The sequence below is a fragment of the Pelodiscus sinensis genome, chromosome 1, assembly GCF_049634645.1.
Source record: "Pelodiscus sinensis isolate JC-2024 chromosome 1, ASM4963464v1, whole genome shotgun sequence".
Lineage (NCBI taxonomy): Eukaryota > Metazoa > Chordata > Testudines > Trionychidae > Pelodiscus > Pelodiscus sinensis.
In genome coordinates this window covers 117,703,869-117,728,390 of record NC_134711.1, presented here as the reverse complement: position 1 = coordinate 117,728,390, position 24,522 = coordinate 117,703,869, and the positions used below count along the sequence as shown (strand labels likewise).

General features: G+C 40.9%; 1 protein-coding gene and 1 long non-coding RNA gene across 12 annotated transcripts in view; one reads left to right on the top strand and one right to left on the bottom strand.

Moving 5' to 3' along the window:
* Positions 1 to 24,522, bottom strand: part of C2CD5 (C2 calcium dependent domain containing 5) — a 129,427-nt gene that overhangs the window by 13,825 nt on the left and 91,080 nt on the right. For all 11 annotated transcript variants that reach the window (XM_006121265.4, XM_075898311.1, XM_025183726.2 and 8 more), the window contains 9 exons: positions 22,619 to 22,805; positions 17,927 to 18,091; positions 9,390 to 9,530; positions 8,280 to 8,343; positions 6,260 to 6,321; positions 5,342 to 5,440; positions 4,804 to 4,893; positions 3,426 to 3,516; positions 2,094 to 2,180 (listed from right to left, as the gene is read on the bottom strand). In XM_006121265.4, coding sequence (XP_006121327.2) covers positions 2,094 to 2,180; positions 3,426 to 3,516; positions 4,804 to 4,893; positions 5,342 to 5,440; positions 6,260 to 6,321; positions 8,280 to 8,343; positions 9,390 to 9,530; positions 17,927 to 18,091; positions 22,619 to 22,805 — 986 coding nt within the window. The remainder of the gene's footprint in view (positions 1 to 2,093; positions 2,181 to 3,425; positions 3,517 to 4,803; positions 4,894 to 5,341; positions 5,441 to 6,259; positions 6,322 to 8,279; positions 8,344 to 9,389; positions 9,531 to 17,926; positions 18,092 to 22,618; positions 22,806 to 24,522) is intronic.
* The window catches only part of LOC142818490 (uncharacterized), a 28,358-nt gene continuing 28,008 nt past the window's right edge, over positions 24,173 to 24,522 (top strand). The window contains exon 1 of the long non-coding RNA XR_012895980.1: positions 24,173 to 24,266. This is a non-coding gene — a long non-coding RNA (uncharacterized LOC142818490). The remainder of the gene's footprint in view (positions 24,267 to 24,522) is intronic.

Genomic DNA, 24,522 nt, shown 5'->3' with positions numbered 1-24,522 from the left:
CTTCTGTTAAAAAAATCTTCTTCCTTTCTTATCTTAACACCTATGTAAGAACTTTGTTTGTGGAAATGTCCTGGGGCGCGCACGCACGCATGCGCTAAATGAAGCCTGCTTTCTTCCCCTCCCTCTAGTCCAGTCAGCCAGAGAGGACGACACCCCAAACTCCCCCTCCTACCTCCATCCCACTGCACAGATATCAGTATCCACCCATCCCTTTACCTTTTCCCCCACCTACCCCTCTGCAGTCTGCAAACAGCCTACAGGCAAACTCACTCTCCACCCCTCCCCCACCTCACCCCAGGACACACAGCACAAACTCCCCCCTGCTTCCGTGTTACCCTAATGCCAACACTCCTTCTTTCCCCCACCTACCCTGTGCAGTCAACTTCCCCCCCACCCTCCTTCCCAGCTCAGGAGGCTTAAGGAAAGTGCTGGGTTTCTGCCTCTACCTCCTGTCCCGGCGCAGACCTGACTCTCCCAACTCCTTTCCCCTCCAATTCCTCCCAGCTTATTCCCTTCTCCTCCTCCTCATATCTCCAAACACACCTACCCCTTACAACTCTCCCCCCAGCCACTTATTCCCTCCTTTCCTGCTCATTTCCCCTCCCTGCCTGCTCTGAGAGCTCCTCCATCTGAAGCATGCAACTCCATTCAAAACTGCTCAGATGGCCCCTTTCCTAGCCAGTCAGCCTACCTCCCTGCCTGCGCGGGAGTTCTGAGCCTCTGCGTGGGGCTCAAATAGCTGTGCAGCCTACAGGGAACTTAGCTCAGAGACTGTCTCCTCCCTATTTTTTCTTCTCTAGACAAAATATGCCAAGTTCTTCCAATCTTTCCTTTTACAGGCTGTAATCAAGTTAAAATGATCACAACAGAAAAGAACCAAACATTAAAAAAAAGTCAAGTGGATACTGCTCTTAATTAACTGTACTAACCTCAGAAAAACAGTGGGACTTCTTTTATAGCACATGTGATGTTATGCAAATGGTAGAGAAGTAGCTCTTTAACCACCCATAAAGAAACGTTCATACCATTTCCTTCATTTATTAAACATTATCCCAAAACAATTTGGGCCAGCCACTGTACATAGTGAAATAAATAGAGCTAATTTACAGGAGCTGTCGATTTGGCCCTTTAACACATTTATACAGGAAACACTTCATCCATGGATGCATCTACACTGCAGGGTTTAACTTGAAATAAGCTACGCAAATCCATTGCGTAGCTTATTTTGAAGTGGGGAGCGTCTACACAGCACTTATTTCAAAATAGAGCACTCCTCATCTGACTTTCCTTATTCCTCGTACAATGAGGGTTACAGGAGTTTGAGTAAGAAGTCCTTTAGCTTGACAGTATTTTGACAATATTTCGAAATAACTGTCTGCTATTTAGATGTGGACTAAGTTATTACGGAATAGCAGTAGTTATTTCAAAATAGTAGACGTGTAGACGTACCCCATGACTGAAATGCAGCTTCCTGTGGGGTAGAATGCATTAGCTGTTTAACAACTGAAAAGACCACAAAACAGCAACAGCCATTTGTTAGGGAACTGTATGTTTCCTTTCACTTGCTCCCTCTTAAGTATTGAGAACTCTTTATGGAAAATTGTAAGCCATTTTGCTCAGTCCAACAGCCACAGTTCACAAGATAAAACTTTCTTTGCCAAAAACAAATTGTATTTTCTTAGCGTTATTCAAATTTCTGAGCCTGGTACGGTGGGCAGTCATTTTACATGTGCTAGTTGCAGAAATACAGCAGCATGGGACAGGGCTTCAAAAGCCCAATAAACTAAATGCTGCAAGAGAATGAAAATTCCACTTATGAAAATTTAAGTACAGTAAATGGAGCAAAAGGTGGAAAATTCTTGGTAAGAAACAAGCGAGAGGACAGAGGGAGGGGAAAGAAGTTTGCTAACCAATCCTTCTGATCTAAGTTTGAGAAATCTGACTGAAGGGCAGAGCATTTCATTCTATCTGAGGTAGCACAGAATGTCAACGCATGGTATTTAGCTGCTTTCAAGAGAATACATTTCACCAGCAATGAGGGAGCGAGTGAGTGGAACACCAAATGATTATTTTTTTCTTCTCATTTAACCAACCTTTAGCAGGTGAGAATGGTTGAGAAACAAGAGGATCAGAGCAAAGTTCCAATGGAAATTGTAGTTGCTCTTCATTGTCTGTAGAGGCTTCAACAAAGAAGAAACATACATACATTAAACAGAGTTAACCAGCTCCACAAATCTTGCCAATATAAACAAGCACTACAGATTTAATTTGATATGGACTGACTAAAACACATTTATTCACTATAAACACATAGTCGTGGACTTTGAGTGCAGATAAGTAATTAGATGTTTGCTAATAAATACAGCTGCAGAACTGCTTGGACAGAATCTGAATTTCACTCAACAGGGCTTGATTTAAGTAGAACTATTTTAGACCAACCAAACTATGTGCTCTAGGTCTGCCTTGCCTAAGTTAACTGTATCCAACAGTTTTTTTTCTTATATGAGAAAAATTCCTTTTTATACCTGGTTCTTCTAACTTTCTCTTTTTAAAAGTGAATTTAGTATTAGTGAAAGAAGCTGGATAAGCCTGGACATTTAAATTCGCTATCCACATAAGAGGAAAGAACACAGGTGCAGAAAAGCTCCCACCCTAGCCAGCCAGTTAATGACTTGAACTCTTTTAACCTTAGCTTTGAAGGGCCATCTCTAGAGGTAAAAAGAGAATTCAAACTTCCAAGCTATTTTTAGAGAGAGAGCACAAAGAGGATAGTAACTGTGACCTGAACTCAACACTTCAGTACCAGGAAACAGACTGAAATTATCAATTTAATTCACATAGGCTACTGCACAGCCATAAAAAGGTAACTATTTTCAGTAACTATTGAACTGACCTAGATTTAAATTCAGTGATCTCAAAGTGTGTTTCTCTCTCTCACATTACCAATCTCCATCATTAATAATTTACTCCATAAATAAAATCGACCTACATTTCTTTAAAACATGTATCCTCTCTTAGTTTAGCATGGGTGCTCCTTTTGGGAACCTTATACATAGATTGCATAAATCTTCTCCCCTTCAAAACATTTTATACTTCACTGAGTTCTAAAAAAGGCAGCCAACGTAATTTTCTAACCATTGTGAATAATTTCCTAGAATCTCGTGAAAAGGGGAAACGATTTTGCAATTTATAAGACAACACACGAGCGTTCCATGATAACCATGTCCTTTTTTCCAAAGCAGTAGCAACAGAAAAATGCATGAGTAGTTAGACCACTCATTCTTTAGAAAGAGCTTTCCAGTGAAGAAGTATATGATTGAATTTATAAACTAAAATCAATATCATCCACTACATACTTAACATCTTTCCAATACAAATGATTAACAAGAATTGATCATTTCACTCCCACCCCTCAAAATGTTTACCCCTTTGCAATGTTTTTTCTGCCGCAGGGACTTTACTGGTTTGTAATGCTTGATTTTTGTCAAATGTTATTGCAACTGCTGTGACTGTGACCTGCAATCATAAAGTACATATTGTTAGTATAAAATCTCTTTTGTACAATCTTCCAAAATCTTTGCCAAAATTAACATTAACATTCCGCTATGGAAAAACCTTACATGATGACCACTGGGAATAGCAATAAGCTGACTATTTTTTTTTAAGCAGAACTTACATTTTTGTTAACTATATTCAGGGCACTGTTTTGTGAGAAGAGATGGCAATGTTCTATGTAAATAGAAATGTTTAAGACTGTTAATCATAGTAATTAGAAGCTAAAAAAATGGGAGTCATTATCAGAATAAAGAAACAGCACAAAATAATCTTCCATTGCAGAGATGGTCTGAGAGCAAATGATGGCTAGAATCTGTTGCCAAAAAAAATCCACTTAATAACGTGAGAGCCAAGTTTTTTAAAAATGTGTGTGAACAGAACCAAAACATAATTAGGACTTTGTATTTTCATCAATTACCATTTATACTCATTCATAAGCTGACTTTTTTTTGGGGGGGGGGGGGGGGGGGGAATCTCGCTGTAAAGATTATGAATGGGCTCTTTCCAAGCAACAATTGCAAGTTGCTAGCATGGAGTCTCTCAGCTGAGAGATTCTTAATTTGTTAACATCATCTGAAGAAGTGGGTTGTGCCCAAGAAAGCTCATACCACCATCTATATGTTTTGTGAGTCTTTAAAGTGCTATTAGACTATTTGTTGTTGAAGTTTTAACTTTAGCGATGAGCTTTTAACACTTCACAGCAGTGTTAATAATGTCTCACTGTACTTTGTGGGATAAGTAAGGAATACAAAGTAACTTTTTCTCTGACCACAGAAATGAAGCCATACCTATGCTGAAAACACAGAAGCTGATTTATAGCTTACACCTATAAAATACACAATGTATTAAAAGTAAGTGAAGAAATATACTATATACTCTTGAAGCTGCCACAAAAATAGGTAGCCAAAATGAAGTCACCAAATTTAGAATTTGAAAAGGATGGTAGCAGCCATGTTGTTACTGTATATGCCATGGGGCCTTTAAAGGCAACTAGTCAGGATCTTCTATTTTATTGGAAAGACAACATTTCCTTAGCACAACAAAATGCTATGCTGCTGTTTCATAAACTCAGAGGGATAATGTAAACTGATGAATGAACATGTCATCTTGTGGGCAGGTAGTTCTTCACTGAAGATCCCCAACACATTAGTGACTCAAGCTAATTAGGTTTATTTTGCAAGACCTAATGTAAACAGAAAACTAAGTGGCATGGCTGCAGACTTTAATAACAACTGAACAAAATTTTACCTGAATTACTTCATCCTCTGGAAGAGCAACTGTAAAATTTACATGACAAAGGCAGCACGGAATCATAGAGCGTAGCTTAAAATATAGACTCTGTTGAATACAAGATTATTTGAATTATTCTTTAAAAAATTGTTAATTCTCTATCTGATTTATTCTGTAAAAACCAAACTATGAATTTCTTTTTTGTAGTACACTAATTCCCCCATTATTTTATCTTAACATTCAGTGATTTCATTATAGTTTTAAAGGTTTATGGTATGTTGTCCGCACCGTGCAATATCTTAATACTGTTATTTTTATAACACACAGTCACAGGTTTTATTCTCATTTGATGCTTCTCAAGAGCCTAAATAGCACCATATCCAGCAATTTAAATATTTCTAAAGCTGCTCAGGAACAGCCAGATGTGACCTAAAACAAGTCTATACATCTCTTAGGTAATCCTAAAGAAAATAAAAACAAATGTTTGCAATATAAACTGAATTCCACATTATCTCTGTTCAAATGAATACATATATCTGGCAACTAGAACTCTTACCTTAAGCAGATTCTCACAGAGATCATTAAAATTCTTGTTAAGTGTTTGATTTGTCAGGTTAATGTTGCTTAATCTGGATACTCTTACAGAGGTGAACATCTGAAGCAGAAACAGAAATGTTTATCTTTATCTTCCTCAGTTTTAAATCTATATATTGCAATAGCAGGAACAAAGCAACTGATTAAATACATTAACAGCACTAGTAACTATGGTGATTAGAGAAAAAGAAACAAAATTGACAGCCTATCCTCAGATACTGAAATTTTACAAACTGAAATTTTACAAACAAAAATAAGTGTCCAAGAACAGTCTGTAACCAACTATGTACCAATATATAAAAATGATCTATGATGAAGTAGTGCTGTGGAAAAGGGAGAATGTTGCATTTTTTATTTGCCACACAAGTAAGTGTGTACATATAGATAATCTATCATTAATATTTCATGAGCGCATGTGAGATACAGATAAATCTACACTCTGACAACAGGGTGTCCCTCTCAAAACAATTTTTTAAGCATAAACTTAGGTATTTAACCTCCTCTTGGGCTCTGAAAGCTAGCCTAAGTTCTTACCACATCACAAATCAACAGCAAACCAGGTTCTGTGGGCCAAATGATACCTAGAATTTCACCCATACAACACTTTTCTAAAAAAATTTCTTTCGACTATGCACAATATAGCTCTCACTTTCTTGGAAGAACAGACCCTGCAATGCAACAGGAATATAAAGCAATACAAACTTTTTGTCACTACTCTGCTATATCTGTTAAACAAAAGGAATGGATATGCTGAATAAGAGCATCATTATTAATTCATTTTTCATAATGCAACTGCTCTCAAAATCTATTCTAATGCCGACAGTATATTTACATATAAATTTGGTTTAAAATGGTCCTTTTGTTTTAAAAGTAACTTTACCTGTATATCAGAAGTCCAGTTATTTATGCCAGGCATAATTTCTGTGTTACAACTGTAAAAACCTGTTAAATAAAATATTCACAGGTTTATATAATGTGCTGTGCACTGAAGTAGTGCAGGGTTTTGCAAAAGCTAAATTAAACATCCATAGTACTTTTTTCTAATGATGCTATGCATCAATTTTAAAATATATGGCAGTACTACAGGAACATACTATCATTCTAAACATTAGACATTTCATAATATAGAATAAAGATTAAATATATTTTCCACAAAAACCTATGTAGCAACAAAAATTTGAAGTATTAGTAAATAAACAATATTTTTAACAACCTAGCACTTCATTACTATACTTTTTATATAATTAATCTTTTTTAATTTGCTAAAAAATGACTAACAAACCAAGATTGCCAGGACCAGAAGAGCACACAACCTACAAATGAGGACAGTACACTTACTGGTTAACATCCCTAGTTGCTTTCAAATAAAAGACTATATTGTGTGAACCCTCTACTTAAAAGAAATTTAGGACAAGTTCTGCAACTGTATGTCAAAGTTCATACATGAGTGGATGCTATGGATACCGTGAATGTAAGCAGGTTGCAAGACATGACAAAAGTAGATTAGGTGTAACACAAAGATCACATTTAACATCTATGAAGAAGAGATGTCCTTTTCTACTAGCATATTCTTGAAAGCTAAAAATTGAGTGGGCTGCAACTAGCTGCTTGCTATTAAACTGAGGTTTATAGTGGAGATGAGGCCCAGAGTGCTGAAGTTCCATGAGGAGCAATGTATTTACTGGTTGCTGGACCCCTACAGTAAGGAAATAGGTCTTTAAGAATTCTATTTTAAGATTAAGTATATACAAATGTCAGTATGAAGAAGACAAGGATTAGGGGCTGCTAAAACAAAGATGAAAAAAGAAAACCAATCTGAACTTTGGAAAACAAGTACTGTTTCAAAGAATAAAAGGAAAATGTAAGTTCCTGGAAAAGAAATGAAACAAATGGGGAAAAAAACGCAAAAAGTTTGTTTACAAGTGAATCAAATGTAGGAATATTTTTTCCAAGAAGAAATTATCATAATATTGTAGTAGTTAGCACATTATGCAATATATACATTATTAAAATAACAATATTGCTATTTAATAGTGATATAGACCACTAACATCTCATTTATTCTAACATCAATTTTGCTACATGATATTCCTATTTCAGAATTGGATTCTGAAAATTCAATTCACTTAGTAGTAAATTCTGATGTTGCTAAATCCTTGAGAGCCTATAAAGTATTTATTAAATGAATACCCTGATACATCCAATTTGCTATTATTTATTACATTGCTGCTTTCTACACAAAATAAGCACAGTGAATTAAAAAAAAACCCACAATGATTGTGGGTGAAATAATTAAGAAACCTGTGTGCTCTTACACTGTTTCCCTTCAAGAAAAATAAGAACACATTAAAAAGCTCAAGTGGAAGACATGAGTAGACTTTCATATGGTAGCAGAATAGAAATGAATACTGCCACATTGAAAGAAAAAATATAAAAGTTATAACTGAACAATATACAAGATCTAATAAGTAATATACCATTTAATTTAAACAACACGCTGGAATAAATCTCCTGACTTCATTTCAGCTGTCCAGAATATAGCAATCTGCAGATACTGAATAATTAATGCAAAACACTCAAGAATTTTGAAACTTTTCATTCTACAAAGAAATGACTACTATGCCAATTTCCAGTTATGGTACAAAAAGATGATCAACACACAGTGTACTAGGAAGTAATCTTCCTTGCCTCAGGTTTCAATGAGCACATTCTTAAGAGAAACAAAGTATTTTTCCTCTGTGAAATCTGACTCACACTAACAAATTGCATTTCAAGGATTTTTTTTCAATTTTGACCTTGAATGAATGATTTTATTATCCAGCATACTGTGAAAAGAACTACCAGAAGTTAATTCAACTATTAATTTTAACCTCTTAATAAGATAATTTAGTTTACTATACCTGGAGGTGGTGGAACATCTGTCAATAAAGAATGTACATCTTCCATTGCATCTGTATCATCAATCTGAAACAAATCATACTTATAAAACACACTGATCACATCAATAAGACAAAAATACTACAAGGTTATTACAAGATACAAAAGTTGAGTGTTTTTTTAATTGGTGAATTTATTTAGATGCCTATATAAATGACTAATTTGGGAACTGCTAGAAAATTGCACTTTTGAAAATCAGTTCACTTATTTGGGTTCCAAAATGGGGCTTTAGCTCACAGTTTGAAAAAAAAAAACACCAAAGTTTTTAAATGTTATATTAATTCTGAAAAGATGAGCTGAATCAATAGAGGCCAAATGAACAAAATACAAAACAACTAATCTCAAGATTTTAAAAAAATAAATAAATATTCAATTTCTTCATGTTTTAGTATATTATCATTTGATTAGCACTTTCAAGTTTAAAATTCAAGAATTTTTGATTTAGTACTTTCAAGGAAACAAAAATTAATTTTTATACTTCTCACAGTACCTCAAAATATGTAATTCATTTAAATACACTTCAACTATCGAGTTTAACGTATGTCTTTACCTGACAAAGCACTCTAAGTTCTTCTGTTATCTGAAAGCTATTCAGTCTAATAAAATTTTAGACTCAAAGGATTTTAACTTCTCAGACATAAGAAAAGACAATACAATAGGGCCCCCAAAGAATAAATACGCTGTATTAATAATCACAAAAATAATGGAATTTTGGGCATACAGCACTGAACACTACGCATACAAGCTATTTTAGGCTTGCATCAATGATGACTGCCTCTCTGGCTGAAAAAGAATCTTGAATTTATTTTTTTACTACCATCTAAGTATTGCTTGACCAAGAAGACGACATCTTTTATGACGTGGTTCATATGCAGAGACTGGTTATGCTCAAGAACAACAGACGAGAGGAGCAGAAGGGTATTTCAAATTTCAATTAAGCATTTCTTTTGATACAAAACAATGAGCTGTTCTATAATTCCCGCCACTTTGGAAATAATTCATAAGTCCATCTATTTTCCATGCATTTTTCAAAATGAAAGGTAGAGCATGAGCATCAGAGATACAGATATCACCTCCAAGACAAAAGCATCCTTTTTCCCATGTGAAAGGTCCAGTTCCATAACTTCATCGGAACTTTCTGACTGAGACCTTAGCAGCCTGGATCGCTGTCTAGGTTCTGGAAAGGGAGACCCTATGATTTCCTCTGGTATCTCCTGAAAAAGAGTATTAAAATAAAATACAGATATGTACTTCATGTCTTAAAACTCATTTCAAATTTTAAAGCTATGTGATGGCAAGTTAAGACCCACAACATTCTGAGCATCATTCTACTCAGAAGTAACTTTGCCAACAATAGAAGTAATATTTTCTGATTTTAATTCAATTCTGCCCTTTTATTTTAAAATTTCCTTTATCACTATGAGAGGTGTATGCATGTGGATTTATCTCCCTCATCTCAAGTCATTCCTGTTACTTCTACCACAAACAGGATTACCGCTTCAAGGAAAAGATCAACAATTAGCTCCACAACAGTCAATTGTGTTGACATAAAGAGAACTATATATACAAAAATTTGATTTTTATACTGTGCCCTTAGTAATAACAAACAGTGAAATAGACTCATTTTTAATTTATCACATAGATAATGTACAGTGAATGTAAGAAATATTTCTATTAACAACAATGATAGTCTTCAGGAGTTCATCTAGAACAAAAAAAATATGCTCACAATGTACATTTGTTTGTTATTTTAAAAAAATGTTTTGCCCCATTCAGTTCCCCCTTAGGTTTTAAAAGAAATTACTCACCCTGTGCAGTAATGATGGTTCTTCGAGATGCGTGTCCCGTGGGTGCTCCACTGTAGGTGTCGGGTTTGTCCCGGCACCGCAGATAGGAGAACTTTTCCAGCCATAGTTTGCAGGGCTGCGCATGCGCAAAGTGCAGCTCGTGCCCTTTCGCACCGTTTGAGTGTGCACGGCCCGGCTCTTGCCAGTACCTCCTGATCCTCTTGATCTGAAAGACATAAGTGAGAGTACCGAAGAGGGGAGGAGGGCGGGTCATGGAGCACCCATGGGACACGCATCTCGAAGAACCATCGTTACTGCACAAGGTGAGTAACTTCTTCTTCCTCGAGCAGTGCCCCGTGGGTGCTCCACTGTAAGTGAATTCGCAGCAGTAGCCCCTGAAAGGAGGAGGGTTCGGAGCTATCGTGCTGCGACTGTGGACAGAGTCGCCACCGCCCCATCTTGGAGGTGAAGGTTGGGAATGGCACAATGTCTAGCAAAGGTAAAGTCCGAAGACCACGTAGGAGCCCTGCAAATGTCTTTTAGCGGTACGCCTTTCAAGAAAGCAGTTGATGTGGTGATTGCCTGTGTTGAATGGGCTCTTGGTTTTTGCAATAGTGGTCTATTATGTAGTTCATAGCATTCCTTTATGCAGTTTACTATGCTTGACGAAATGCACTGTGCTGACAACGGATGGCCCATAGAATGCTCAGCTGTAGACACAAAAAGCATATTTGTCTTTCGAAGGGGTCGTGTCCTTTCTATGTAAAAGGCCAAGGTGCGCCTGACATCAAGGGTGTGCAGATGAGGCTGCTCCAGCGAGGCATGGGGTTTTGGGTAAAAGATGGGGAGTACTATTGGTTCGTTGATGTGGAATCGGAAGTTCACTTTTGTAAGGAAAGTTGGTTGAGGGCGGAATGTGACTCCGTGACTGGTGAACACTGTGTATGGAGGTATAACCAATAGGGCAGCCAATTCGCTAACCCTTCTTGCAGAGGTTATAGCAATTAGAAAGGGGACTTTCATCGTAAGGAAGCATAGGTCACACGTGGCAAGCGACTCAAAGGGCCTGTATGTTAGGGTATTGAGAACCAGCTCTAAATTCCACAGTTGGGCTGGTTGCGTGCGGTGTGGAAAAAGGTTGGCCATACCTTTCATGAAATGCCTAGTCATTGCGTGAGAGAAAACGGAACAACCGTCCATCAACTGACGGAAAGCGGTGATTGCAGCAATGTGCACCTTGATTGAAGCACAAGTGAGAGAAGAGTCTTTGAGATGCACAAGATACTCCAGAATCCGGTGCATGGGAGGAGAATAAGGGTCCAAACACGCATTTGTGCACCATGCAGAAAATGGTGCCCATCTGCAAAGGTAAGTAGATCTTGTGGATAATTTTCTGCTGTGCAGGAGAATGTGTTTGACCTCTTGTGAACAAATCATTTCTGTTCGTTGGAACCAATTAGGAACCAGGCTGTCAATGCCAGAAGATCGATCTGTGGATGGAGCAAGCGCTGGTTGTTCTGTGAAAGAAGGTCATACCTCCTGGGCAGAGGATACGGATGACGTGCCGACATTCTGTGAAGGTAAGGAAGCCACGTTTGTCTTGGCCAAAAAGGAGCTATCAAGATTACCATGGCTCTGTCCATGAGTATCTTTTCAAGCACTTTGGGAATTAGAGGTGTGGGGGGGAACGCATATAACAGATGATGACTCCAATTGTACAGGAAAGCGTCTCCCTTGAACCCCCGCCTTATGCCTGCTCTCGAGCAGTATTGAGGACATTTGGCGTTCGTGCATGTTGCAAACAAGTTACTGTTGGGAAGCCCCAGGATTGGAATATGGTTATGAGGACATCTGGATGGAACTCCCACTTGTGCTTCAAGGTGAAATGCCTGCTCAGTGCATCTGCTGTGGTGTTCTGTTGACCGGGTAAGAACTGTGCAATAAGGGAGACTTTGTGATGGATGCACCAATTCCAGAGAGTTATTGCCTTGGCACAAAGTGACCGAGATAGGGCTCCACGCTGCCTGTTTATATAGTAGACAGTTGTCATGTCGGTAAGAATTCGAATCGTCTGGCCTTGAATCTTTGGAAGGAAACGTCAACATGCATTGCACACCGCCCGCATTTCCAGGAGATTGATATGCATCAACGACTCCACGGGGGACCAAAGCCCCTGAGCCTGACTGTGCTCCAGGTGCGCGCCCCTACCTAGCAGCGACGCATTGGTGGTTAGCTGTAGTGTTGGCTGCTGACGATGGAAGAGGACACCCGACTTTAGGTTTTTGGGGACAGCCCACCAAGTTAGAGAGTTTCTGACCCGGGGGGGTACTGATACATGTCTGTGGACGTCCCGAGCATTTGGAGTGCAAACAGTAGCTATCCAATGTTGGAGGCAACTAAAGTGTTGTCTCGCATGTTCGACAACGTGTGTCGTAGCTGCCATGTGTCCCATGAGCTGAAGACATTGAAGTATAGAAGGCTTGGGACTAATGGTAATGGCTAGTATGAGGTCTTGCATCACTTGAAATCTGCTCATTGGTAAGAAAGCACGTGTCTTGGTGGAGCGAGATGCACGCCTATGAACTGTATTGACTGGTGTGGCGTCATGGATGATTTCGGGATGTTGAGGATCAACCCCAAGGCTTCGAAAACTGTTTTTGTGAGGTGCGTCGCGTGCAGCGCTTCTGCCGCTGAAGGAGCTCTGATTAAACAGTCGTCTAAGTAAGGGAATATCACTATGCCTAGGCGACGCAGATAGGCTATAACTACTGCCAAAGTCTTGGAGAAAACCCTGGGAGCCGATGAGAGACCAAAAGGCAGGACCCTGAATTGGAAATGGTCTGCGCCTAATTGGAAACGTAGAAATCATCTGTGGGCCAGGTGTATCGCCACATGAAAACAGGCATCCTGAAGATCAAGGGACGTGAACCAATCCCCGCTGTGAAGCACTGGAATGATGGTGGCTAGGGTAATCATCCTGAAATGGTACTTTCGCAAATATCGATTTAGTCCTCTGAGGTTAGGAATCGGCCTCCATCCTCCCAATTTTTTCTCTGTCAGAAAATATCGGGAGTAAAACCCCCTGCCCCTGAAGTCGTTTGGGACTGCCTCTATTGCTCCAATGGCAAGGAGGCGATTGATCTCTTGCTGTAAGAGAGGCTCGTGAGATGGGTTCCTGAAAAGGGATGGGGTGGGGGGGTTGGGAGGAGGTAGGTCAATAAACGGGATGGTGTGTCCTAGAGTAACCGTTTGAAGTACCCATCTGTCGGTGGTGATTTGAGAACATCAATGTTGGAAGGGTCTCAGTCGGTGATGGAACAATGGTTTTGTGGGACTGAGATGGTTGCTAAGAGGAATGGCGCACAGTCCCTCGACGGGAGCATCAAACTTGCTGTTTGGTATTTAGGTGACCAGATGGTTTTGATTGGGGTCTCCGCCTCTGTTGGCGCTGCCGATTGTGTTGTTGGTCCCGCTGTCTGTATTGGGATGATTGAAAGGTGAATGATCTTTGCCTCTGATAGGGAGTATACTTCTTGCGACGGAAGGGAGGCGTATAAATCTCCAAAGTTTTGAGGGTGGTTCTTGACTCTTTTCCCGAATGAAGAAGCTGATCAGTTTTATCGGAGAAAAGGTTGTGCCTATCGAAAGGCAGACCTTGGACTTTGGAGAGCAGGTCTTTGTAGACCGCCGCCTGGTTGGCTAAAAATGCCGAATAATTTGCCATGCAGAGCGTGAGCACAGCAGATGAGTAAATTTTTCGCCCAAAGAGGTCCAACTGTTTCACGTCTTTGTCCGGCACGTTAGGTCGTTGTTGCGGGCCCTTCGTTCTTTGCAACCAGAGAATTTAGTTGGGGATGGGAAAACAAGAACTCCATCCCTTTCGCTGGGACGAAATATTTCTTACCTGCTTTTTTGTTGGTGGCGGAGACAGAAGCCGGCAGTTGCCATATGTCATCAGCAATCTCAAGGATGGCATCATCTAGTGGGAGAGCCACCTTGGCCTGATGTGAGGGCTATAGATTTCTGAGCAAGTGGTGAGATTTCTGCTGGACTTCTGCAATCTGCATGTTTTCTGACTCCGCTACTCTCCTGAAAAGATCTTGGAATTGCCGTAGATCATCTGATGGTGAAGTGTCCCTCTGGAATACTGCATCGTCAGGGGACGAAGAGGATTGGTCTGTGGGGGACTGAACCTGAGGCTCATCCTGAGTAAGATTTTGTTGTTGTTGGACTTGTGATTCAGTTGGCTGAGACGGAGGGACACCTGACTGAGTTGGTGGTCTGGTAGCTGGTGGTAAGGATTGATGTTCCCTGCTAGATGACGCTTGAGAACGATGTGGAGAATCAGACCTTGATGTATGTCTGCTAGATGAGTGGGAATAGTGCCTATAGTAGCGGTGCTGATGGGGCAACTTGTGCCCGTGACAGTAGCGATGCGGTCATCTGCTGTAGTAATGGCATCTATGATAGTCATAGTACCCTGAGCTACCTGACCCCGATGGAGATCTGGAAGATCGGGATCGTCCCCTGGATCGTCGTGGCGAAGGCGAGCAGTAGTAGCGGTGTCTTGGCGAGATGTGGGGGGAGCGGGAATGCCTCAGATTGGGCCGAATGCACCGATAAAGGGGAAGGCAGCTCCGGTGAGAACTGACTGCGATCTGAAGAAGGGGATGGTGTGATGATTCTCCTAGCTTTCCAGCGTGTTGCTGTAGTAGGTTGGTCTGGTGAAGCGAATGGGGGAGAAGATCGTATAGACTCTTCCCGTTCCCCCCTCGGTGCTGTGCATGGCGCCGAGTCACGCGGGACTAGTGAATGCTGGGAAGGAATATCCTTTATTGGAGGAACGTGTTCCGGCACCAAAATCTCGCTTACCACTCAGTGTCGGTGAGTGGTATAGTGCCCGGGAAATTGTCGGTGCCGGAGGGAGCACCACTGGTGCCGGCAGTCTTGGTGATGGTGCTCGGTGCAGAGAGAACAGAGAGAGCAATCAGTTGTGGAAGTGCATCCAGTGCCACACTCGGGAGACTGCACTGAGACAGCTCTCGGTGCCGGGTGCAGCAGCGGTGCCAGGGAAGGCTTCGGCGCCGATGGTACTTTGGGCACCGAATGAAGCAAAATCGAGGGATGCAGAGCCCGAGTGCTGCCACTTTGCTTCGCCTTATGCGGGCCACGAATGGCTAACGAGCTGGAGGTGCCTGGTCTGTCCTCCTAACACGCGTTGGGGGAAGAGAGCGAGAAGGAGATGGTCTTTTCCTTGTCTTCTTAGGAGACTGCTTGGCTGAGGGATCTCCCGATGACTCTGCAGCAGCAGTCTCTGGTGGCTGTAATGCCCTGTCAAAGAGGAGCATTCTAAGCCTCATGTCTCGATCTCTCCTTGCTCTCGCGGTGAGCTTGCAGCAGTGGGGACACTTCTGAGGTGTGTGTCCCTCATCGAGGCACCTGATACAAAGAGCATAGCCGTCCGAAGCAGGCATTGCTTCACGGCACTTTTTAAAACTGGGTGAACCCAGCATGATTGCCGTTTTCAAGTTCTTCTATCGCTTTTTTTTTTTTTTTTAAATGAGGGTAACGAAACTAAAGTAACAATGTACATGAGAGAAATGGTTAAGTTCTGAGAAATTTTTTTCCAGGGACGGTCAGGAGGAACTGGCGGGAGCCAGGCCGTGCACACTCAAACGGCACAAAAAGGCACGAGCCACGCTTTGTGCATGCGCGGCCCGACAGACTACAGCTGGAAAAGTTCGCCGATCTGCGGTGCCGGAACAAGCCAGACACCTACAGTGGAGCACCCACGGGACACTGCTCGAAGAAGAACCAAGATGTTGCATATTCTGTACCAAACTGACGGAGGAAAAAAATCATCAACAACACTATTCCTATCAGTGATGAGTAATGTTAACCATTATTCTTCAACAGTTTCTGGACACACTGAGGTTTATATAAAACGTACCATATCCATTTATTTTTTGTTCTGATATAAGGAAATTTCAGAACAAAAAAATTGCTAAGAATCTTCTGAAGATAATCTTCATGAATTTTGAAAAAGAAAGGTGAAGTGATTCCAGTTTATTGGAAAAAAATACGTAGGATGAGTAATACAGAGAGCTTCCTTTAATCAAAGAAGTGACAGGAGCCAAAGACTGCATGACAACTATTAAAGACCTCACTGTGCCTATTTAATTAGCCTAGAAGCCACTCAGGCCTGGTCTACACTTATAAATTAGATCAACAGATACATCACTAAGGGCCAGGAAAAATTAAAACCCTGAACTCTGTAATTAGGTCAATATAACCATCACTATAGATGCTATAAGGCTTAGAGAAGAATTCTTCTGTTGCCCTAGCTACTGCCTCAGAGCTTTGTTTAACCAACTACCTCTTCCGTAGATGCAGGAAATGACTACACTGCAGTGCTGCAACAGCACCACTGTAGCATTTGTAACACACAGCCTTACTTGCTATGGAAAATGGAGTGCATTAAACTCTCAGATAGAGGGAGAGAAAGAACTTTGCGTGTTAGAATAATTTTTTTATGGCAGCTGCACATCATGGAAAAATGGGATTTATATTGGAATTGTTGATACAGGCTGAGAGGCCCTATGTGACAGAAAGTAACTTTGATGTTTTCTGCCTCACGGTGATCAATGACAACTTCACACAGTCACAAAGATTATCTATTTCAAAACAGATTAATTTCCCTTTTTGGTAGTGCAGAAGGATTCTACTCTTAGCTCTTGGTAACATGAGTTCCTCTCTAACTGACAGACAGAGAAGACAGGTTAAGTACCTTCACAGTCCAAAGATTTCAAAGAGTTCCCATACTTCCCTTTCTGGAATCTAGTCCTGTATTGGGACCAATAAATTCCTATGGTTCTAAGAAAGCAGAAGGACAGTCACTGGCCAGCCTACAAGTCATTTTATATAGCAATACCTGTGTGAGGCAGAAGTCTCCCAAAATATTCTTCCCCAAAGCTGTAAATAGAAGGACTAAAGTGGAAAAAGAGTTCGATATATACTCCCAGTTAAAGGATTTTTTTTCTTTAATATGTATATTTTTTAAGTGTGCCAGGACTTGTCCCTTTCCTATTTTAGGCCTAGAGAAAAGGTAGGGTAATAGGAATATCGAAGCAGTTTCTGTTGCTATGCAGTTCTGTGATGGGAATTTTATTTATACTAGTTTTTCTCCCCTTCAACTACTCTTCAATTCTAACATGTAAGAATAGGTGACTTCAGAATGCTCTCTGTGCAGACTAACCTCTCTATTAGGATAGTCTGCTGTGGCGCTTAGCTTTTGAAGCCTGGAAGACTATGCATATTTGCAGCTAGAGTGGACTCTTACCTACAGAACCTTGGTATACCATAATTGTAGATATTTAGCTCCTACACAAACAAATATATTTAAATTATAGCTTGAGCATACTCCTGGTTGCCAGGATATAAATACTTGGAGTTAAAAACTCTAAGCCAAAGGATATATTACCACCAAGTTAAAATGGAGTACATGCAGACTGTTGAAGTAAAAGGTACTTTCTAACCTTCCACAGCTACACTCCAAATGGCTACTGCTTTCAAAACTCTCTAAACCCTGAAATGATGAATGTGATTTGCGCAAATGGGATGGGGAATTCTAAAGACATCAGCTATAGAAAGCAGAGATGATTATATAAATCTCCACTCTGATTGAGTTCAAGGATTTTCATATTGATGAAACAAACATGCATTCAAATCAAAACTCTTCAACTACGGATCAGTAACCACTCTAGTTTACTCAACTGCATTGAATGTGGAATATTCTTTTTGAGAGCTGCATAAACTTTACTTACAGGAGGGTTAATGTCATAAAGCTCCTTGTTTTTTGCTATTGTATCATTTATTTTTTTTTGCATGTGAGAAATATGCTGTTCATAGGTGCCATCATTTGGAGTCTTCCCAGCAATCTGAATACCACCAGGGGTCGGTAAAGCTGTCAGATACACACCTGTAGCGGACTTTATTTTAAAAAAAAATGTCAGTAAGAAAACAAAGATGTTCAAGAACAAAATATACCCTCTGAAGTTTTATTTTCAGTATTTATTTTTACTTCTACTCATTTAAAATATTTATAGTTTCAGGATTTTAATGAATTCACCAGTACAATATGTATGTTTATGTCATGTCCAGCTACTGTGATAAATTAATCCATCTTTATTGTTTGAAGATTCAAAACAACACACTTTGCAGCACTCTTCTTCCCATTGAGGGAACTCTCTCAAGGAAAATAGTGTTCCTTGACTCAAGAGTTCATTTTAAATATGAATAGAAATCTTTACTCTTTTCTGAAGGTTTCATGTGTATGGTTTCATGTTCAAAAGTAGTTAAATTATAGGAAATTTGTGACAGGAAATCAATAAAACAACTGCTCTAAATATTCATTTACTGAGTTTATCCTCAACTTCAAATAGGAGTTACACTGATGCAGACCTTAGTGTCAACTCATTTTGCATAAATAATTCTTAAAAAAAATCAAAACTTGCCCACTATTAAGGACATACAATTTTTAGTCTTATTTTACCAAAAAAACCAACAACAAAAAAACAAACAAAAACCAAACAAAAACCCCCTCCCCCTCCAAAACCCAACAGAAACAAAACATATGTATGGTTTATGACGGATCAGTATACACATTAGATTACTGAAGCATTTCCTTCACTTGTTATTCAAATTAAAACAGAAAATAGAAGGTTTTATGGCATACAGTTTACCAGAACCTAAGGGGCTCATTAAATAAATCAACTTAAAATAAAAGTCTGAACTTGCATAAGGAATACGTTATTTCAACTATTTTCTTAACAAAATTCAAATTTCTGACAAAACATCTGCCAAGATAGCAGTCTAAGAAAGGCAAACATTTCAGAATACACAATTTCACTTGTTTTACATAACTGTTCTTGACACAACTGGTGCCAATTTCCATCTGTGCTTAATATACTAATGGAAACACAGGTTGAGGACTAAGTCGAGGTTCAACCTTGAATCCTCTGATTCTTGCCTGTCTTCGACTGCTGGCTCAAATAGTTTTGCAACTTCTATCAGCACTTTTATGTACTTAAAAAACTTAGGGTTGGTGAACTCTCTCGGCACCCAAGGGAGCTGACTGACTCATACACATTCAAAAACATGGCTGCTGAAGTCATCCGGGTAAACTTCTCATTGGAAGTGTCAGTCAGGATGGAGAGAGCTGGATAACCCTAGAAGGACCCATATGTACCCTGAGATGTCTTCGCAAAGATAGATTTAAGCTTAATTTCAACCCTACATATTAAAGGCAGAAGTCAGAGGTGCCAGTGATGCAACATTTTATAATTAAGCCTGGCACACATTCAATGTACTAGTCAACACTTCTCTGCCATCAGAAAGCTAACAAAAGGAGGATATAGAATTAAAAAACAAACAAAAAAAAAAGCGTTGTGTGTGTGTATATATGCATGTATGTACCCGAGGATGTTCATAAAATGTTAGTGTAAAGTAAGAGAAAGCCTGGTCAGTAAAGCGGATTTAAATTAACAGAAAGGAGCACCAAATTCATTCTATGAAAAACAGTACAGCATAAGCACAGTTGAAAGGGTTAAGTACTGTGTAGAGTTAAGCTAATGCAACATCAGAAAGCATCTCCTTTACAGTTAATAGATGGAGAGTAAAAAAGAGACATAGAGGCCATCAATATCACAGAGGCAAGGGACTGTCATGTTGGGGGTTCCTCTTTCTTATTAGCCGATAACCAAAGACTTGGAAATATTCAGTGAGGGCAAATCCCATCTACTGGGAACATGCAATGCAGTTTAAGGAGTCAAAACAGATCTCAAGAGTAACTGACAGAAGAATTTATGGTCTTCCTTCAGCATATGGCTACTGAGACATTTTAAAAAGATTCTCCTGTACTTATGATATTTTCATCTACTAAATCAATCTATTAAATATGGCACTGGTCACTCAATCATGGATTTAAAAGTAGCCATTCTTCTACCAAGAAATTTCATCACCCAATGACAGAGAGAGACTTCAGAACTGGAATTCATCTACGAATTTGACACCCTTACCTTGGGCTTGTAAAGACATTAACTTGTTAAAGCCAATTTCCTCTGACTTTGATGTATTTTCACATCAAAAGCTTTGAATGGGAAAAATCAAGCCCACTTAGTTAGCTTCATTAACACGGGTCCTACAATTGACAGATACAGGCAGTCCCCGACTTACGCGGATCCGACTTATGTTGGATCCGTAGTTACGAACGGGGCTTTTCTCACCTCAGGGGACGTGGGCGGAGGGACCGCCCAGATGCGCCACGGTCCCGCTGCCCGCGTCCTCCGGGGCGGGAAAAGCTGCTCCGCGTCTCCCTGGTCTGCTGGGGGAGCCTCCCCCCGCAGACCAGGGAGACACAGAGCAAAGCCTCGGAGGACGCAGGCAGCGGGACCGCCCAGACGCACCGCGGTCCCGCTGCCCGTGTTCTCCGCATCTTTGCTCCGCGTCTCCCTGGTCTGCTGGGGGGGTGCCCCAGCAGACCAGGGAGACGCGGAGCAAAGCCGCGGAGGATGCGGGCGGGACCGCGGCACATCTCGGCGGTCCCACCGCCCGTGTCTCCCTGGTCTGCTGGGCGGTGAGGGGGGTGCAGTTAGTGAACCCCCCCGCCCCCCCAGATGACCAGGTTTCTCTCTTGAAGCCTGGGGTAGAGCACCTGGGGCGCTGCCCGGTTGGTCCCGCAGCGCCGCTCCTCGGCACTACTGGATCAACCCGACAGCACCCCAGCTGCTCTGCCCCAGGCGTCCCCAAGTCAGCCGCTACTGAAACTGACCAGCAGCTGACTACAGGAAGCCCGAGGCAGAGTTGCTCTGCCCCGGGCTTCCTGGAATCAGCTGCTGATCAGTTTCAGCAGCAGCTGACTTGGGGACACCTGGGGTAGAGCAGCTGGGGTGCTGCCGGATTGGTCCTCGCAGCGCTGAGGTGCGGCGCTGTGGGGACCTACCCGGCAGCACCCCTGCTGCTCTGTCCCAGGCGTCCAGATTCAGCCGCTGTTGAAACTGATCAGCGGCTGATTCCAGGAAGCCCAGGGCAGAGCAACTCTGCCTTGGGCTTCCTATAGTCAGCCGCTGGTCAGTTTCAGCAGCAGCTGAATCTGGACACCAGTTCCGACTTACATACAAATTCAACTTAAGAACAAACCTACAGTCCCTATCTTGTACGTAACCTGGGGACTGCCTGTACTACTTTTGATATATATATATATACACACACACACACACACACACACACACACACACACCCATAGTCTCCTATAGACAACCACCTAACCTCAAAATGATTCTTACCAACAACCATAGGACATACCACACTAATACCAACCCTGGTACCTTCCCTTGCAACAAACCCCGTTGCCAGCTTTGTCCACATATTCACACTGCTGATACCATTATTGGGCCTAACCAAGTGAGTTATAAGATCAGGAATACATATTCCTGCGCATCCAGAAATATAATTTATGCTATCATGTGCTGAAAGTGTCCGTCTGCTATGTACATTGGACAAACATATCAGACACTTTGCCAAAGGATCAATGCCCACAAAACAGATATTAGACAGGATCACAAAGAAAAAACAGTTTCTTGCCATTTCAACCAGAAATGACACTGTCTCAGCGACCTAATTACCTGCATCCTAATGCAGAAGACTTTCAAATCTGCACTTGAAAGGGAATCCCCTGAACTGTCATTCATGCTAAAATTCGACAATCTCTGCGGGGGGCTCAACAAAGACTCTAGCTATCTTACCCATTACAAAGATAGCTTCCCCAATTATCACCTCTAATACCATTAGCTCACAGACTTTTACCTTTCCCCACCTCTAATATCATTAACTCACAGACATCTACCTTTCTCCCCCCCCCCCACCCCGCATCCCCCTTCTGTTCTGAAATGTGATTTGTCCTTTTCATATGTTTTCACTTTTTTTAAAAATTGTATTCTTTGGTATATATGGTTGTGACTATTTTCTTCCACTATCTGATCTGAGGAAGTGGGTCTGGCCCACGAAAGCTCATCATCTAATAAACCATCTTGTTAGTCTTTAAAGTGCTACATAGTCCTGTATTTTGTTTCACACACACACACACCAAAAGTAGTACCTGTCAACTGTATATATATCTTGGATTCTGTTATTTCCACTCCAACTCATCTGATGAAGTGAGTCTTACCATAAAAACTCATTATACTATATTTTCTGTTAGTCTCTAAGGTGCCACAAGACCACTCGTTTTTAAAATTACAGACTAATACTGCTACGCCTCTGAGACTATTCTGATCTGTCAACAAAAAGGTGATAGCTTACTTCCTTTCCATCATCACACTTGTTAAAAAAACTATAATTTTTAAGCAGCTCCATTTCTCTAGAGTTCCACCATCATACAAACTTGGCACAAATTATTTTGTGGAATAAGAAGAACAGAACAAGAGAATCTTAATTTATACATTGAAAGCAACACTTACTGCCAAGCCCATCAGCATATTTTCACCCACAGTAATCTGAATCCTCAGTCCGAATAAAGCATTCATTCCTTTCAATTTAAGTTTATTCATTAGTTGGGTGTGTACTTCATATTCCATAAATGGCAATAGATTACTGATGGATGTTGCATTTGCTTCAGCTTGAGCTTTCTTTTTCAGACGACATAACCTGTTGATGGAAATTGTCCCATATGTAGAATTAGTCTGTCTTAAGCATGTAAGCACTTTCCATTTTTTTAACTACTGATAAACGGTGTAAGTGATCAAAAGGAAATATGTAGGCTTTTTTATATATTATTAAACCATTTAAGGTTACTTTTATGGAATTTAATGTCAGCATAACATAAATTGACCCTTTTTGGCTTTTATCAAGTTTTCCTGTAAATCTTTACCCTTAAATTTAATATTTTTAATAGGAAAATATCTGTTTAGACTGAAAACTAGACACATTAGAAATAAATAGTCCAGCACTAAATATGCTCCAGTTGATCCCACAAGAACACATACTATCTCCTCTTCTCTTCAATATCTACAAGAAGCCACTGGAAGAGATAGTGGGGTGCCATCATCAGCTTGGAGTTACCAACAACATGCAAATGACACTTAACTACAGCTCTCATTCTCAACGGATTCAACCACCATTACTAAAAAATTATCAGAAAGCATATGAAAAAAGTCAGCTCTTAGATGAAGAGCAGCTGGCTCAAACTGAATCGCTGCTGATCAGAAAGGGAAATGCTTTCAAAATTTGGTCAAAACATTGACACCAGGTTCCACTGAAGATTTCTAGTCTCTGTTTGTCAATGTAACATGGACCCTGAATGTTCAATTTGACTCCTCAAAATACTTATATGACCAAGTATTTTCCAAAAATGCCTTCTTTCACTTCCAACTTGCCAGGAAGCTTCACCCCTTCCTCCTGAAGGAGGGACTGGCCATAGCAATCCATTCATCTTTCATCTCCAGACTGAAGAGGAAGTTACTCACCCTGTGCAACAATGACTGTTCGAGATGTGTGTTTCCATGGGTGCTTCACTGTTGGTGACTGGTAGTCTCCAAAGCCGCAAATCAGAGTCTTTTAAAGCAGTTATCATTTGGGCCACGCATGCGCAAAAGGCACTTTGTGTCATTCATGCCTTGGTGCCTTGTACGAGCAGCCCGACCTTCCACCCTTCAGTTCCTCATGTATGCTCAGAAAGCCCAGGCTCTGAGTAGAAGGAAAGAAGAGAGGGTTATGGAGCACCCGCAGGAACACACATCTCGAAGAATAGTCGTTACTGCATAGGGGGAGTAATTTCCTTTCCTTCTTCAAGTGATGTCCACGTGGGTGCTCCACAGTTGGTTGACTACACAGCAGTACTCAGCGTGGATGGTGGGACTTGGAGTCACTGCTTGGCAGCTGAGGATAACAACACTGTAGCCACTGCTGTATCAGCTGCAAGCTGAGGCATGATGGAATAATGCCTGATGAAGGAGTGATCAGATGACCAAGTGGCTACACCATAAATGTCCCTGGGGAGTGTGCTTTTAGTGGATGTAAAATGTAGTCCAGGACACAGCAAAGTGGAGCAGTGCAGGGATTGACATGTGCCTGCTGACACCAAGAAGAAAACCATTTCAATTTCTGCCAGTAAGTAATTCTGGTAGATGGCCTCCTGCTAAGAAGGAGAATAGATTTTACTTGCTCAGAACATTGGGATTGAGTCTGGTGGAACCAGATAGGAGCCACACATGTAGGTGAAGGGTGTGAGGCTGGGGGTGGAGTTGTTTCCCTTGGTTTTGAGAAAGGAAGTTGTGATGGTGAGGAAATGAATATGGTGGTTCTAGCAACATGCGATGGAGGTATGGGAACCAAGTCTGCCTGGACCACAAGGGGGCTATCAAGA